Below are 18,330 nucleotides of genomic sequence, written 5' to 3'. Positions count from 1 at the left end.
GCTTGGAATCTTCAGCGGAGCCGTAAATACGAGCCAAACTTTTTAATTTGTCTCCGGAATAGCTTAATGGATCCTCCATAAATAACTGAATATCGTTTAGAAACTTCGCCTTAAAACATTACGGGTATTAGACATGTGCATCAGCGTAATTAATTCAATAGACACAATAACATTAGCCATTATACTGTACAATTGATATTTAGACCTCAAATGTCTCACGGTTAATGGCGGCATTCGCTTTGGACCGTCTGTGTCGTAAAGTCATAACGATTTGAAAGTGCCTGCAAATATCTTCTTGAAGAAAAAAAAAACGTTTCTGCTGATTGTATATGGAAAATGGAAAACAACACTAGGCAACAACTCTAGGCTACATAGACTTCTTTCTTACTAGTGGTCCCGTAGTAGTCGAAATTTGACTATAATTAATTGAAATTGTAGGTTTGTACACTATTATGATTCTATTTACAAAGACTATTATACTTCTATAATCACAAATTTCGCTAAGACTACACTATAGAAAAATATTAGTAAAGACAAACAATATTTAATCTATTCTTAATTTAACCACAGACGTCAAGAACAAAAGCTTGACAATAAATAAATAGTATGCATGCGTGTTGCGTCAAATACAGGGTAGTGTGTGTAATGTTTTTTTTATTGATTTAATGTATTTGTTAGGCATAATTTTAAAAAATACTAACTTTCTGCACTCCTTCTCTATATTCTCTATAAGTGTGGGAAATTTCATACTCCTCCGTCCGCGCAGTTTTCGTTAAAAGGGATACAAAGTTTTTCCTTCACGTATTAATATATAGATTCTTCCACTGCCCAGACATCTTCGTTAATCGGAAAAATATCTCATTTTAACCTATTGAATAATACATGATCTAAATGGTAGGCCCACACTCCTTTTAAGTACTGATACGACTCTTGGATCGGAGCAGAACATGGTGAATTGAATTAACGATTGATTTCCTTCAGAACTAAACTTATCGTGCAACTGTCAATGACAAAAGAGCAAATCAGTCAATCAATGAATTTATCCTGAACTTTTTAAGATTTATATTTATATATATTAAGATTTATATATTATTGATTTAATTTTTTTATATTACGGATCGTTCTCACAGATCCGAACCAAACTCTTTCCCTCTGTATTCTGTACCGTATATTCCATGGGGATTGCTCCGAGGAATTGTTTGAGATGATACCTTCATCTCCTTTTTACCATCGCACCGCCCGCCACCGAAGTAGAGTTCATCCATAATACCTGGAACCACTGCGTTCATCCACAGTGCGTTTCCAGAGATCTTTTTTGCCACGTACCATCCGGTTATGGAATGAGCTCCCCTTCACGGTGTTTCCCGAGCGCAATGACATGCCCTTCTTCAAACGAGGCTTGTGGCCAACTTAACGGTACGCAGCGGCTTGGTTCTGCCCCTGTCATTGCTGAAGTCCATGGGCGACGGTAACCACTCACCATCAGTTTGGCCGTATGCTCGTCTGCCTACAAGGGCAATAGACGAAAATAAAAACAAATATTACAGAATGTCGCTTGAGTTCAGTGTGCCTATTGGCTTAAGCCTCCTCTTCTTTTGTTGGTTGCCTTTTTTTGCTCTCTCCATTGTTGTCTAAAGATAGACAGGAGAGACAGGTAGACAAAGATAGACATAGATACATAGAGCAAAAAGGATAACCTAAAAAATAACTGGATGTACGCAGCGATCCCAAGTAGTGCGGATAAACTCTGCTCTCGTAAAATAAAGATGGCGGGTTCAACTCAAACAATGCGACAGTACACTAATAAATAATAGAGAAATATTAATTCCAGGAGCGAGCAGTCATATAATCGCACCGTGCAGTCTGTTGCCGCGGCCAACGCTTTGGCTGTCCCGTGGAGCGCTGCCGAGGTGCGGGGAGCCTTGCCCACAGCCCTGGGAGTCGCCGGAATACCCGCCCTGGTCATAGCAAGCGGTGATGGTACCGTGCTCACTGTGAACGGCAGGCAAAAACTTGCTGCCGATCCCACCGGCTTGGTAGGTAGCGAAGATATAATATGATTTTCTATTCCAAAGTAATCATGCTTTTGATTCTTTTTTTTATTGCTTAGATGGTTGGACGAGCTCACAGCCCACCTGGTGTTAAGTGGTTACTGGAGCCCATAGACATCTACAACGTAAATGCGCCACCCACCTTGAGATATAAGTTGTAAGGTCTCAGTATAGTTACAACGGCTGCCCCGCCCTTCAAACCGAAACGCATTGCTGCTTCACGGCAGAAATAGGCAGGGTGGTGGTATCTACCCGCGCGGACTCACAAGAGGTTCTACCACCAGTAAAATGCGAACATGTTATGCTAATATATTAATGTAAAACAGAAAATTCTCAGTGTAATAACTCGAATGCTCAAAACGAAGACTTAAATGAAGTTAGCGCATTAAATGGTTGTTAAGATAACAAGAGCTTGAAGGAGATGGTAAGGATTTCGCATCTACTTACGAAGTAAATATTCACCTTAAGTTTAGGTACGGCATCATAGTGCTTGTGCTACCTACTTACAGACCAGAATTAAAATCTAGTCCAAGATTACGTTGTACAAGAAACTATAATATTCATGCGAGTATTAATCAACGGGTTTAAAGGCCAAAATTCATCGTAATTGTCCAGACTATTGTCTAAAGAATCGTGAATGTTTACATGAAGACACTTATTTAAGTCCCTTCGATAATCTCATCTTCGAGACGAGAAGTTCTCTTCTAAATTTCGTATAGCAATCTGTGAAAAATTCATATACCTATCTAAGAATTACCAATATTTCTTTTTTCAGAATTTTCCGTGGTCCCAGAGACCTCTTTCAGTATTGACCGAACAAGCTCTCCTAAAGATGGCCAGACACCCGGCCATAGTTTTGTTTGTGGGTAAGATATTAGATTTTATTTATATAAATCAAAATGCAAGGTAGTTTAATAACCTAAAAGTACATGTTATTATTATTATCCGCAACACGCTTCGTAAGTTTATTATATTAGATTGTCACAAATTCGGATTCTCTTAATTGTTAGCTTAAGTTAGCGTGCCAATATCGATATATTTTCAAATGTAAATGAGGTTAATTGTCTACTTCTTATAGACCTTTGGTATCGAATTTGTCGATGAGTCTGCAATCTAAATGAATGCATATAGACATGAACAATCAACAATCAGACCATTGCTAAAATATCACCCATTGCTAATGATTATTTATTAGTCTGGTTTGAAAAAGAATATTTCAGAGCGTAGCGGGGATAAATACCGAACTAGACCATCGTAAAACAATATCATAGATAATACACATAAATCTACAGTGGTTTTTACGGATGTTCCGTTATAACTACTGAACCGTGCATCCGATTGACTTGAAACTTGGTATCTATGTAGAAAATACAAATGGATAGGCTAAGTATAGTATTATAATATTTATATGAGTGTTGGACTGGGTTAATGATGAGAATCGTTGTGGGGATGAGAAATAATAATATTAATTTTAAATACCCAGCGAAGCGGACGGGTACAGCCAGTTAGTTAATAATATGATGCTAATTCATGGCTCGTTCTGACTTAGATATGATTTGTATTAAAATTTAACCACCGTTATCAATGGTCCTTGAATCACTGACCACATTTGTCCAGTTTTGGTCCACGAAACTTTTATTAATCGTTTGTGTAAGGGAAATCTGGTGGCCACAGAGCACTATTTAATGAGCTTCATTTGACCAAAGCTTCTTACTGGTGGTAGGACCTCTTGTGAGTCCGCAAAACAGTAACGCATTACGGTTTGAAGTGTGGGGCAGACGTTGTAACTATACCTACTGAAATTTTAGAACTTATATCTCAAGGTGGATGGCCCATTTACGTTATAGATGTCTATGGACTCCAGTAACCACTTAACACCAGGTTGTCTGTGAGCTCATCCACACAACTAAGAAAAAAAAACTTGGACGATTACATTTGGAAAAAACGAAGGCTTTCAGGAAGAACATTTTTATATAAGCCTTTGATGATATATCACTAGGAGTAACTCCAGTAACCTACATACGCCATTTATATAATCAACACGATTTCTATTGCAGATGACGAAGATTCCGAAATAGAATTCGCCGAGTCGGTACTAACGCCGGCCGCGGAGTCGTACTACGAGGAATGCAGCATCCAATACCCTGGATTCTGCCCGCACCAGAGCTCTTCGGACGACGAGACCCTTGACTTCGACTACCCGCCCAGGAAATCCAAGAAGCGACCGTTCAAACACGTCATGTTCTACGTGGGCGTGGACGGCACAGACACTGCGGACATGCTGAGAGAGCACATCTGCTTAGATGACGCGGTGCCACTGCTCACAGCCATCGACTTCCCGAAGCAACGGATGTTCACCATGAAGTACGGTGATGAGATAACCACGCACTCGGTACAGAACTTCTTCGACGCTTATCTGAGCGGCAATGCAGACTTCAAGCCGCTGAAGCCTTATAGTGACAAATGTTAATTATCGTAGACAAATCTTTTTTTTTATCATTGAAGGATTACTGGTGGCCCGGAGGCCTTTCCAGTTTCACCAGGACAGGTGGGCGAGTAAACGCTCAGCCAGGAGGGGTGGGATTAGCTAACAGCTGCCCGAGCGCCTCCGAAGAAGACCTAACAACCCAAGAGCAATTGTTTCGCGAATTAATCTACTATCGGATCGGAATCGCGACCCGCTGAGAAGATCCGTCGAGAAACTCAGCGGACTGATGTTTGGGTTAGGTTGCAAGTCGACCTCTTTGTCGAGTTCGACGAGTACGGTTACCGGTGTAAATCGTTCGGAGCACAAAATCGGCCGCCCAAAAATTTAATGTAAATACAATAAATATGCAATGATATTTTTAAGATTAACGACACGGCACATCCACCGCTCATACACTCTCGTTAATCAGTGTGCTCAGTGAGAGTTTCTTAACGTTTTCGATCGCGTAAAAGTTAACTTAAGTATGGCGTTGGGACAGCGCCCCTAGCGGCAAACAAAGGGAAGCTGTTCCAACACCATACAAATTCAAACAAACTCTCACTAAGCACACAGACCGATTAATAAAACAACTGAGGTCTGAAAAGCCTAATAGGAAGTACTAATCATCACATAAATAAATAATATACTGTATATCGTATGGTGAAAGGCTATTTAAGCTTCATTCCGCTGAACACACGACATTTATCTTTGCAATTAAAGTTCCGTTTTATTTGCTATTTTAGTGTCAACAACTCGAAGTTTTTAATTAAACTTTATTTAAGTTCAACCCATTCAAATAGCCGAAAAAGTTTTTTTTGTTATGATATTTTTTTCGAAATTTTAAACTTTAAATGGCTCTGCTGTAAAATTGCAAAAATGTCCCTTAAACCAATTAACCTTTCACCCTTCGACATTATATATAATTAGATAAACGCACAGGTACATATTAGAGCACAATTCACCTTTCTTCTTGCTCTATATGGATAAGTAAGCAATAAGTAGACTGAAAAATTTAGCAAAATGCTAAAGTTGAAATTTACGCTACTTAGTAACGAACGTCGTGTTAGGTAGGTACATACTTTTTCTTTAGCGCTGTTAGTATGTACCTATGACATTATGAAATGGAAATCGTTCTTTGTTTTGTGTAGCTGGAAACTGAATAAATTATCGGGAAAGAAACCATGATGTATTATTTAACACACACCCACCCCCACAAGATAATTTTATTATTAAGGAATTTTATGACTTGGTAACTAAGACCTTTAAGTCATGTCTTATTTTAATTTATATTCTTATTTTAATGAAAAATGATAATATGGAGTGAAATGAAATGAAGATGATTAATTTGAGACGTTAATCAACTGGGATGAAATTAAATTAAATGAGATGAGATGATATGAGATGAAATATTCTCAGTAAAATAATGGTTGTTTACTGAGATCTTTTCAGTAGACTTTTGGTGGATCCCGAGAAGTTACGTTCAGCGACTTTGTTTCATTTTCCCAAATTTGTGCACTTTCACAGATACTAAACAGTTAATAAACCACCGTTATTACAGATTTAAACCTGAAGAAACACTAAATAGACAAAATAAAACAAATCACACAACTTCACTCTTCGCGATCCCGCCATAAAGTCCATTGATGAACTTACATAGCAGAATGAATGATAAAATATCACTCTTCTACAATGTTTTTGGTATGGCAATTAGCTTCTTCCAATTAAATTATCTTACAACGGAGTAGAAATGAATTAAGTAAATTTATGGAAATAATATTCAACTACGATGAAATTCAATGAAATTAAATGAGATAAAATGAAACAATATCCGAGTAAAATGGTGGGAATCCATTATCTTCTCAGTGGCCTTTCAAAAGCTTAAAGCCGTATTTGATGGCAGGAAGTTTTCATTATCATCTTTAACTATTAGACATCAGTGGCGCCACCTAGTCTTAATACCATTAATTTTCCAAAACCGCATTGCATTTACAATATGTAATAGCTCTTTGGATACAATTTTGTTACTCTAAGTATTTCATTTTTAAATACTCATAAAATCATTCATCATTCATTTCAAAAAATAATATGACATGAAAAAAGTCATATAAAAGACATATAATTCACGTGCTCACGTGAAAATAAAAACTATGATTGGATTATAGCTGTTCACCTGTGTTCTTCTTTTTACTTGACACAAATAAAATTTCAAATTAATCAAAAATCAAAGTGCAAATTTAATTCTCGTAAACTGCTGAGTGGCGAAAAAGCCAAGTGGCAAGTCATATTCAACTGTCAAACTTAAAAAAAAATTTGGATTGACGCCAAAAAAGCCGAAGCCGCCATTATTGTAAAATCGTATTGTAAAAATAAATTTCACGTGCTCACAGTGAGTACGATACAGTAAACAAGCTAATCAAACTAAAGAAAATCATGGCTGACAACGACGATCTTCTCGACTACGAAGATGAAGAACAAGCAGATCAACAGACTGCTGACGGGTCTACTGAAGTGGCGCCAAAGAAGGAGGTTAAAGGATCCTACGTATCCATCCACAGCTCTGGTTTTAGAGACTTCTTACTTAAGCCAGAGATACTCCGCGCTATTGTTGATTGCGGTTTTGAGCATCCTTCCGAAGTTCAACACGAATGCATTCCGCAAGCCGTCCTCGGAATGGACATACTTTGTCAAGCCAAGTCCGGTATGGGTAAGACAGCCGTGTTTGTTTTGGCAACATTGCAGCAGCTGGAACCCTCCGAGAGCCACGTTTACGTGCTTGTAATGTGCCACACCAGAGAGTTGGCTTTCCAAATAAGTAAGGAGTACGAGCGTTTTTCGAAATATATGTCAGGAGTCAGAGTATCAGTATTCTTTGGTGGTATGCCAATTCAGAAAGACGAGGAAGTCCTTAAGACAGCATGTCCTCACATTGTAGTGGGAACTCCCGGTAGAATTTTGGCATTAGTAAACAGTAAGAAACTTAATTTGAAACATTTAAAACACTTCATCCTTGATGAGTGTGATAAGATGCTGGAATCTCTAGACATGAGGCGAGATGTGCAGGAGATATTCCGGAACACTCCTCATGGGAAACAGGTGATGATGTTCTCAGCCACATTGAGTAAAGAAATCAGACCTGTGTGTAAGAAATTTATGCAAGACCCAATGGAAGTTTATGTAGATGATGAAGCCAAACTCAAGCTACATGGACTGCAGCAACATTATGTGAAACTAAAAGAAAATGAGAAGAATAAGAAACTCTTCGAACTACTTGATGTATTGGAGTTCAATCAGGTGGTTATTTTTGTGAAATCAGTACAGCGCTGCATAGCTCTGGCACAACTGCTCACCGACCAGAACTTCCCTGCCATTGGTATCCACAGAAATATGACCCAGGATGAGCGTCTCTCCCGTTATCAACAGTTCAAGGACTTCCAAAAAAGGATCTTGGTTGCAACAAACTTATTTGGCCGAGGAATGGACATTGAAAGGGTAAACATTGTCTTCAATTATGACATGCCTGAAGATTCAGATACATATCTACATCGTGTCGCCCGCGCAGGAAGGTTTGGTACCAAAGGTCTGGCCATTACTATGATATCTGATGAAAATGATGCCAAGATCTTAAACCAAGTACAAGATCGTTTCGATGTTAACATTACAGAGCTGCCTGAAGAAATTGAGCTCTCTACCTACATCGAAGGACGATAGATTAAGTTTCATTCCCATACCTATTTGCTGCTGTGGCTCATTTTGTTGGTAACTAGACTGACCTGCTTTAACATTGATTTGTAATATATTGAGCCACATTTACTGTTTAACTAGGTTTATCTAATTAAAGTGACATTTCATATTGTGATATCTGAATGTTTTATTTCTTTACCATCAATTTGGAACTTTCATCGTTATCAGTAAGACAGGCTGTGATATATTTTACTTTAGAATGTAGACAGGAAATTGAAATATTTATTTTGACTAAGTTTATATTAATCTAACATATCAATTTGTCTTTATGCCTTCACTTCACATTTTGATATCCTTAGAAATGCAAAATTTACTGATATTGGATGTTAATACTTCACACAAATACTACTGGATGCATTTGGATAAAATTTCATGCCTAAAAATTTCAGAATATAACAGGCCATAATTTAATTTAGAATACCTACGTAGTGTATGAGAGGTGGGGTGCAAGTAGTTTCAAGAAATTACTGTTTTTAGAGCCTTGCTGTAGGATAATTATACAGGAACGCGACCAGTTTTAACTGAAAAGTACAGAAGGCTCATGTCCAGTGACTGGTATCCACTACAAAATAAAAATCTATAATTGTCTGTCTACACTATATTGATTTAATTAAACTAAATTAGAAACACGTCCAAAGATTTTTTTATTATGTAAACTGGCATTTTAATATAAGTTCACAAAAGACAGCAATAAAAAGTAATGTATGTCTATAAACTTGTTACCTTTACATGTTAAAAAAATGATGAATGGAAAAAGAGATAATGCTAAAAACATACTTTATTTTAGCACCATTTGCATACAAAATTGATAACTAAATATTTAAATTAAGCTTAAAGTTCTGCATTTAATTTTTTTACTGGTGGTAGGACCTCTTGTGAGTCCGCGCGGGTAGATACCACCACCCTGCTTATTTCTGCCGTGAAGCAGTAATGCGTTTCGGTTTGAAAAGTGGAGCAGCCGTTGTAACTATACTTGAGACCTTAGAACTATATCTCAAGGTGGGTGGCGCATTTACGTTGTAGATGTCTATGGGCTTCAGTAACCACTTAACACCAGGTGGGCTGTGAGCTCGTCCACCCATCTAAGCAATTTTTTTTTTTATTAAAATATTAATAAACACCAATTATCAATTTCATTTTTATTGCTCTTTATTTCTTAATGAATAATGGAATTTTTTAATAGTATAAATAGGTACTAGTCAATGTAGCACAACTGCTATGCAATGATTTCCACCACAGCCTAAAGATTACTATATGACTACCAGTATTAACTTTTATATATTGAGGCGAAACCTCAATGGTAATACCCTAACACTATTGTTCAAACTGGGATGCATGGACTACTTTGAGGCAGAAATCACCACCAGTAATATACTGACAATAGTTTCTAACCATGAGAATTCTTTCTGGGAGAAGCTAAAAGGGTACCGTTTGCTCTGTAGCAATTAATTTAATTGACTGTGAATGAAAAACGTGGTTTATCAATTACATAAACCATTAAAGTTTATTATAAATACAGTTCAATCACAAGTTTGCCAATAATCCTTAAAACGCTGACATTAAAAATAAAAGAAACCATTCAATGGACCGAGTTTTCTTATTGTAAATAACTAGAAACTGGTTACAAAGAACCCAAAGTTTGTCCAATTTCAGCTTTATCAAAGTAGGTTTTCTCATGGGTGAACCTAGTAATCAAGTCTAAAGCCCATTTTGGCTGATCTCCGGGCACCATATGACCTGCATTTCTGACTAAAATTTCAACAAGTTTTCCAGCTTGCTTCACATAACCTGCAACCTCTCCATCCACCTTCCAAATGTATCGTTTTGCAGTCTTATACTCATCAGATCCAGTAAAATTGAGGTTTCTTAAATAATTAACAGTCAAAGGATATGCTACTATAATGTCTAGCTGACCATTGTAGATAACAATATAATAATTGTCCAATAGTTCTGCTATCCAAGGTGCTACTGACTTCATCACATCTTGCTTCAGATGCTTCTCAACTTCAGTTCCATTATTAAACGGTAAATCTCCAACGTGTATGGCTTTGCGGACTGCACTTCTTTGAAGCATTGGGCCAAAGTCCTCAAACTGTGTATAATCCTTAGTGTGGAGGTAGTTAAAGTAAAAATCAAAACCAGTCATGTTTTTAAAAACACTTGATCCATTTAACATGTCACCATTCAACAAGGTGTCAAAGGTCTCAAACGCTTTATCCCACTCTCCCTGATTTATGAAATCTTTTGTCTTATTTTCATACTGTTCAAATACTTTAGCCTGGTTCCAGTCAATTAATCCTATTTGATACAGATATTTACCATACACGAGCTGATGTACAGGGTCACTCAAACCATTTCCTATTGCAATACCCTTCATATTAATTTTAATCTGTGCTGTAGGATTTTTCTTGTGAATTGTGTAGGCCAGAGCTGGTACATACTTTCCTCCATATGATTCCCCAGTCACAAAAAAATTATTGGTTTGAAGTTCTGGAAACAACTGGAAGAACTGGATCAGAGTGGAGTATAACTGTTCGCCAACTTGAGTCTCATCAACACAGTAGCCTTTAGGATCTTTAGTGAAACTGAATCCAGTGCCAACAGGGTTGTCAATATATATAATATTATGACTGAGGGCCCAGTTATACTTTCGTCTCTCAAACTTCTTATTGCGAACCCTTAAAGGACCGTTTTCTGTGAAGAGTCCATACAGAGATGTAGCGCCGGGGCCTCCTTGGAGCCAGACGATAACCGGTGCGTTTTTGCTGTTCGGAACCATAGCAGGAAAGTACCAGAAGAACTGGTTGGAGTCGTAAGTCTTATTTACCGTGAAGTAGCCTGCATAACTTTTAATGCGCAGGCTTTCAGTAAATGGTACTCTGGCTAGACGCCTCCCTGTAGTGATGTTACCGCTTTCCACAAAGGCTCACCAGGGTCCCCGCCATCTCGCTCCCCGAGATTTAATTTCGGATAGTGATGCAGGAAGGCCCGGGCCTCTGACAAAATGGTTATCAACAACAAAACTCGATACATGTCGTATCGCACTCGCGTTACGACGTCGAATGTAAAGCGGGAATAATGATTAAAATGCTTTAATTTAGCAATTTAATTATAACTCGTATTGTACCTGACCTTTTATCAACCTTGTTTACATTATATGTGACCGGGACCGGTGCCGGTAGGTTAGGTTTCGGTCAAGTTTTATTTATTTTGATTTTTATATGTAGTCAGCTAAGTGGGTATAGAATAGTATAGATACTTGACTTACGACGTTTTAAAACTAATTAAATACAATGTCAAGTTTTTTGATGCTTAATGTTTAACCATAAATTATATAATGCCATGAAGCAATCACGCGTTTCACCACCAGAACAATCTTTCTGCAATAAACTTTAATTGCACGAGAGCCCTACCATAATAATAATTATGGTCGAAATGTCACTTTAATTGATAGATGGGATGAGCAAATATGAATGCTTTACAATTGTTTGGATGAAGTTCAACATAGCGATTATTTCAAGGATTTTAAACAAATTTGTAACTTCTATTCATTATCACGATTACCCTAAATCTTTACGTAGTGAAAAAGTGAAAGACAAAAAACAATATGTGCAATTTTCGCCAGTCTTTGTAAAAATGTAAAGGTTTTTTTTTTGTTAGTTACTATTGAAGAGCTTTATCGTTATCAATTTGTTTTGTTTGTTAGTACATTTTTCCTCAAGTTGTTGATAACAAAAGAGGAGACAAAAATAATCTAATTGTTGAGATGTCAGTCAGATGAACAAAATAAATTTGAATTAACGGGCAGAAACTAGTTTATCGTATTTTACACTCGTTTCGGTTACCTCATATACGTTAAAATGCAGTTCATATTTAATGGGATAGATGGAGCTAGATATGTTGAATACGAGTGTGTAATAAATTAAGACCATCTATAGATATAATGTAAAAAACTTAATATTTGAGAAATGAAATATAATCAGTAACTGACAAACATTTATCGTAAAAGTCACTAGAGCTGTACCAAAAATGTAAAAAAATCTTAGTAAATGACCACCGTTTTACTAAGATTACATTTCATCGCATATCATCTCATTTCATTTAATTTCATCCCAGTTGATTAATGTCTCGAGTAATGTTTAAATAACATAATTTAATAATTAAAATATGCGTTCAGTTGATCCAATTCATTATTATTCAAGACATATTCAGTAGATACTAATATATTTCCTGTCGACCGACTATTAGATACAACACATAGACATATTAATATAATGGTTGACCATTTTTCACCAAAGTTTTTTGCGGAATACAAAGGATTTGTTCCACGAAATTCTTAGAATCACTAAAACAGCAAAACAATAAAAAATCTGGCAGTGCGCGTGAGGCAACGCGCTGTTAGGGTTCCATATTCCAATTGAACATTGACGACTTCATTTTTTTAATTTTATATTTATGCATAGATGGGTGGACGATCTCACACCCCACCTGGTGCTAAGTGTGTACCGGAGACCATAGACATCTACAACGTAAATGCCGCCACCCACCTTGAGATATGAGTTCTAAGGTCTCAGTATAGTTACAACGGCTGCCCCACCATTCAAACCGAAAAGCATTATTGCTTCACGGTAGAAATAGGCAGGGTGGTGGTCTACGAATAAATAATTATTATTTATTCGTAGGTGGTGGTACCTACCCGTGCGGACACACAAAATGTCCTCCACACCAGTTTCAAATTAAAGGTATTGGATTGATTATTAGACGACTTGTCGCTTATCTAGAATTAGTGGCTTAACCCGTATCCCAACTTATCCCATAGACACAACTCACTAAATTTCTCGCCCAATCTCCTTAGTTGATCTCGATTCCAACTCGGTAGTAGATAGAGCAAAATTCTGCTAGATAAGCAGATGGTAACAATTTCTCTCAGACTGAACTGAATTCAGAATCCGAATAGAGAAGTTATGAAAATGTTCCCATCACCTGCGGAATCCTAGTAAATAAAAGTCTAGTTGAATAAAAACGTATGTATAGATCGTTCATAAAATACATATCTCAAATGTTGCCAGATGTATACAAAATTATTGATCCCTAGAGTAATCGAAATAAACACGTTCCTTTTCGTTAATTACATTAAGATTCAATAGTTGCATTATTCTCTGCAAATTATAACTTTTTATCTTTTATTACCCACCTAAGCGTTGGTAGCTTGGTAGGTTGGTAGGGTTATTCCAACTAGGCGCAGATCGGTAAGTCGACTCACGGGCTCAACTTGAGAGAATTGCTAACACTGACTAGAGCAAGAATTTACCATCCGATCAGAATTGCGAACCGCTGAAGATCCGGCGAGAAACTCAGCAGGCTGTGTGTATGAGTTAGTTCGCCCGTCGAGCTCTTCGTCGTAATCAAAGAGAACGGTGACCAGTGCCGCGGTGCTTGAAGAGTATAAAATGACCGCGAGCGGAACCGATAAGATATGTTTTGGGCGACGGCGGCTTTGCTTTGCTCCGTCGCCTAGTCAGTTATGTAATAATTAGCGCAGGCCACGATAAAAGGTTTATTGTGTCGCGCCGCTTTATCAAAGTAGCGTTTTGGCGCTTCCTTAAGATACGTTCGGTTACTTCCTTACATATCGGTTCTAGAATTAAGTCGTCGTGAAGATCAACATTCCTCTTATATCACGGTCCTCCAACGGTTATCCTGCAGTATTTTCATCATTATATTCATAGTCTTTGAACTCTGTATTGATTAAGCAATGAACAGAGTTGATAAAAACTTCAACATGACCTTCGAACATTGCATTGTAATGATGATCATCCTACCCTAAAAGCGGAATTGTGCAGATTATTTCATGACAGAAATAATCAGGTAAAATTCATGGTGTGAATATTAAAGTAATATCTTTGTAAAACTGTTTGGACATTATTCATTTATGAAATTTCACTTGTTTTCATTTCCTTATTTACTATAACAACTGAAAGCAGTATTTATGTTTTGAATCGTATGTATCCAATCATTTACAATTGTCAATTCGTAGGTTAATTTTACAATTAAGCTTTTCGTTTAAAATCGTACAAAATTTTATATATATATTTATGAGACCGCTGGGAGAAATCCTCTAAATTGGCCGCCCCCTAATATCTGCCGCAGGCTTGAGTCTACTGGTAAACCAGACTGCTAATGATTCCGGCAAGGGAAAACCATGGGTGTTTTCAGTTTGCCCGTGATTGCCACAACATTTCATCTGTCACATTAGTTTAAATACTCTTGTAACCCTGTTAAATAATCGCTAAACCAAGCTCCACACTTCAAGGTCAAATTGCCGGAATTGAAGAGTATGTACATATGTATTGTACTGTATGTATTGAAAAGGAGCAAAAAATAGTCGAGATGTTTGATGTAACCTCAATATTTATTCAATAATTTACTATGGGATGTGAATAAATTAGAAATTGCCGGTAAAATCCCTCCGATGTTGATTCAGTGCGTGATCGCAGTGAAACTAAAGGCGAAAATAAAAAAAAACAATATCTGGGGAGAAGTCATACATGCTTATCTGACCCCAAACTAGGAATCCTTATGTTATCGGAATCAAAGACTGAAATACATACTTAAATACATTTAAATTTATGCACATAAACATTTTAAATACCCAGACAAACAGCAAACAAACTTGGTCATCACACGAATGTTTGCCTGATGTAGGAATCGAAACCGTGACTGTCGGGCCTGGCAGTCAGAGGCTCTAACTCGTGCACGTGCATGTAACAACGTCAATTTAAGATACCCCCGACACTGATAGGGTCAAATAAATCTTCGGATCTTCCCGGGACCGGAAAATACGATCGTACAATGAGTTGCAATTACTAGGGCATAAAATGGTACTTTCCACGATTTCTCCGACCAGTAAAAGAATATGTGGATTTGAAAAATAAAGTTTATGTCTTTTTAAGTCATCAATTTTAATATCTGTCAGATTTCCAAGAGCTACACACAAGTTTGATCTAGCAATTCACCTAATTAAGTTAGTACTTAAACCATAGATTACGTAATACGTACCTACATTACACAATAACATAAAGCAAACATCTATGACAAGTGGCTGCTTGTATTTGTTTGTACATCAATTCTCGCGCAAATATTTGCTCCTTATTTCATTGGGCAGGACCAAATCTACTCAACCTGCAGTCGTGAAGATATATTAAATAACCTGTGGACCATGAAATGACAGTCCGGTTTCGTTCACGATAAGTGTCGGACGTACAATGGATACTTCTAATTCAGTGACATCTACATTTACCTAAAAACATTGGTGACTAAAACTTCTTTTAATAATTATTCCATCCGGAACATAATTTTGATTATACGAACTAATTGCTTCAAATTATTTACTCGTCATGATGGCTGTGAAATGGAAGCCTCTGCTGAGCGCAGTGCCGTGTGTTTTGTTTTTTTCTACTTTGTTCCCGCTGAACGGCGCTAACTTTCCGAATGTTTATCCACGAGTGAAGCTGGACGCTCGACCTAATGACTCAGCGGGGGATCCTCTCATGCTGACGCCATTTCTCAAAAACGAGTCCATAGCCCTCGCCCAGGAACTTTCAAGAGTGTCATTGACGGAAACACTTGGGATCGAGAGTCACGCGGGATTCTTTACAGTTGACGAGAAGTTCAATTCAAATATGTACTTTTGGTATTTCCCGCCTTTATCGAAGAACGAAGCTGCACCGGTTTTGCTGTGGCTGCAAGGAGGTCCCGGGGCCAGCTCCTTATTCGGGCTCTTTACGGAAGTCGGGCCGCTGATCGCAAGCAAGGACGGTTTTGCCAAAAGAGAGTATCATTGGGCTAAGAACTATCACCTGATTTTCATCGACAACCCCGTGGGGACCGGCTTCAGTTTCACCGACAAAGATGAAGGTTACTGCACCGATGAGACGTGTATCGCTAAAGGACTCTTCGCAGCAATGGACCAGTTCTTCACTTTGTTCCCGAATTTGAGGGCGAATGATTTCTACATAGCCGGTGAGTCATACGCCGGTAAATACATTCCGGCGTTCGGGTTGTACGTTCACAATGTTAATCAGGAATCGAAGAGAATCAATTTGAAGGGCATGGCCATCGGAAACGGCTACTGCGACCCCCTTCATCAGCTCGACTACGGTGACTATCTGTACCAGCACGGTCTGATAGACGACAACCAACTGAAAACGTTTTTAAAATATCAACTCGAAATTTCGACTCGTATCAAGAACGGAGAATATTCAACGGCCGCGTATTTGCTCGATGAACTGTTTGATGGTGAAATGACCAAGAATTCAATGTTTAAAACTTATACGGGATTTGAGAATTCATATAATTTTCTGATAAGCAAGGAGGAAGATGATATGACTATTTACGCGGATTTGTTGAAGGATGACACCGTGCGACGCGGCGTGCACGTCGGAGGCCTGGCCTTCAACGACGGCCTGCAAGTGCTGACCAGTTTGGTGGACGACCTAACGCGGTCCGCCGCCCCGCTGCTGGCCAAACTGCTCTCTCACTACCCGATCATGTTCTATAGCGGACAGCTGGACATCATTGTCGCGTACCCTCTGACGGAAAAATTCCTTGCTAACTTGAACTTCTCCGCTGTGGTCGAGTACAAGTTTGCCCCGCGGAACATCTGGAGAGTGGACGGCGACGTCGCTGGTTACGTCAGGAAGGCCGGCAACCTGACCGAGGTGTTGGTTCGGAACGCAGGCCACATGGTGCCGCGGGACCAGCCTAAATGGGCCTTCGAACTAATAACGCAGTTTATCAGTAAAATTTTGTAAAAATTTCAGCAAGATTATTTAGCTTGTAATTCAATGTTAGAACAAACGTAAAATTAAAAAGTTGCAAATCCTTTTTTTTCTCTTCTTAAATTCAACAGTAACATAATGTAAATATTTCATATAGATTACATACTTTAGTTCGTAAATCAATATTAAAACAAACACAAAACAAGGTTAAAAATCTTTTTTTCTTTTCGTAGGCAGGTATATCACGCACAAATGTTTCAAAACTAATAATATTAGTAACTTATTTAGAAGTACCTACCGAATCAAAATGGGTCCTGTGTTTATCGAAATTGATACTAAAATATTATTACACTTGTCGCTTCATTGTCGACTATTGGTGCGATCTCAAATATTGTTCAGAGACCTAGTTAATTGAATAATCTTTCCACAAAAGTCCGGGGTTTCAACGGTTCGTTACCTCGTTAGATAATAATAATCTAGTCTACATACACTACAGACACATGTGTTCCTATTTTGCTTGCTGTAGGTGTTTATTGTTATTATCAACAAATTGTCGAGGTTAAAAAGTGCGATGACCCCATATTTTTTACACGCATTTTGTTTGGCTATCAAGACTACTGTAACAACAAATTGGGTTCGAAATTCGACGCGAAGAAACTAGGTACATAATATCGTTTATCGTTAAGAATACAATACCATCTTGTCAATATAAAAAACAACAAAAACTAATACATAATATTTCACAGAAACTGCTTTTTGTGCTTGTTCGCCCATTTATGCAAAAATTAAAATCTATATAATATATAAAAATGAATTGCTGTTCGTTAGTCTCGCTAAAACTCGAGAGCGGCTGGACCGATTTGGCTAATTTTGGTCTTGATTTATTTGTGGAAGTCCAGAGAAGGTTTAAAAGGTAAATAAATATGAAAATGCTCGGAAATAAATAAAAATATCAATTTTGTTTTTTGCTTTAATGTGTCCCCTGTCGGACGGATTCCTTTTGTTTGTTTTAAGTTTATTTTATACTAGCGACCCGCCCTCGCTTCGCTTCGGAAACATTAAAACACACATGAAACAAAAAAAAAAAAAATTTTTTTTTTAAAAAGTAGCCTATGTTCATCAGGGACAATGTCGGCTTCTAATGGAAAAAGAATTTTTCAAATCGGTCCAGTAGTTTCGGAGCCTATTCGAAACAAACAAACAAACAAATCTTTCCTCTTTATAATATTAGTATAGACAAAAGTTTAGGTCTTTTATTTATCGATTGAGGCACTACGAAGTCTGCCGGGTC

General features: G+C 37.7%; 4 protein-coding genes across 4 annotated transcripts in view; 3 read left to right on the top strand and 1 right to left on the bottom strand.

Moving 5' to 3' along the window:
• LOC114247481 (nucleoredoxin) overlaps window positions 1-5,697 on the top strand; it is a 44,378-nt gene extending 38,681 nt beyond the window's left edge. Inside the window, exons 4-6 of the mRNA XM_089733567.1 lie at window positions 1,832-2,036; window positions 2,827-2,917; window positions 4,109-5,697. Coding sequence (XP_089589693.1) covers window positions 1,832-2,036; window positions 2,827-2,917; window positions 4,109-4,521 — 709 coding nt within the window. The 3' untranslated portion in view covers window positions 4,522-5,697. The remainder of the gene's footprint in view (window positions 1-1,831; window positions 2,037-2,826; window positions 2,918-4,108) is intronic.
• Window positions 5,698-6,506: 809 nt separating this feature from the next.
• Hel25E (ATP-dependent RNA helicase 25E) lies at window positions 6,507-8,376 on the top strand. The gene has a single exon (XM_028175238.2). The coding sequence runs from the start codon at window positions 6,949-6,951 to the stop codon at window positions 8,224-8,226; it is 1,278 nt and encodes a 425-aa protein (XP_028031039.1). The 5' UTR covers window positions 6,507-6,948; the 3' UTR covers window positions 8,227-8,376.
• A 1,360-nt stretch (window positions 8,377-9,736) lies between these two features.
• Window positions 9,737-11,442, bottom strand: LOC114243563 (venom serine carboxypeptidase). The gene is given in 2 exon segments (XM_028175097.2): window positions 9,737-11,178; window positions 11,181-11,442. Coding segments are annotated over 2 exon segments (1,410 nt in total). The 5' UTR covers window positions 11,293-11,442; the 3' UTR covers window positions 9,737-9,880.
• Window positions 11,443-15,490: 4,048 nt separating this feature from the next.
• Window positions 15,491-17,788, top strand: LOC114242375 (vitellogenic carboxypeptidase). Its single transcript, XM_028173508.2, has one exon. The coding sequence runs from the start codon at window positions 15,657-15,659 to the stop codon at window positions 17,070-17,072; it is 1,416 nt and encodes a 471-aa protein (XP_028029309.2). The 5' UTR covers window positions 15,491-15,656; the 3' UTR covers window positions 17,073-17,788.
• Window positions 17,789-18,330: the final 542 nt, after the last annotated feature.

This window comes from Bombyx mandarina, chromosome 16 (genome assembly GCF_030267445.1).
Source record: "Bombyx mandarina strain Sakado chromosome 16, ASM3026744v2".
Lineage (NCBI taxonomy): Eukaryota > Metazoa > Arthropoda > Insecta > Lepidoptera > Bombycidae > Bombyx > Bombyx mandarina.
The sequence above is the reverse complement of the archived record's forward strand: the minus strand, read 5'-3'. Positions and strand labels throughout refer to the sequence as shown.

Coding starts and splice junctions, on each gene's coding strand:
- LOC114242375 (XM_028173508.2), top strand. CDS start 15,657: ATGATGGCTGTGAAATGGAAGCCTCTGCTGAGCGCAGTGCCGTGTGTT.
- Hel25E (XM_028175238.2), top strand. CDS start 6,949: ATGGCTGACAACGACGATCTTCTCGACTACGAAGATGAAGAACAAGCA.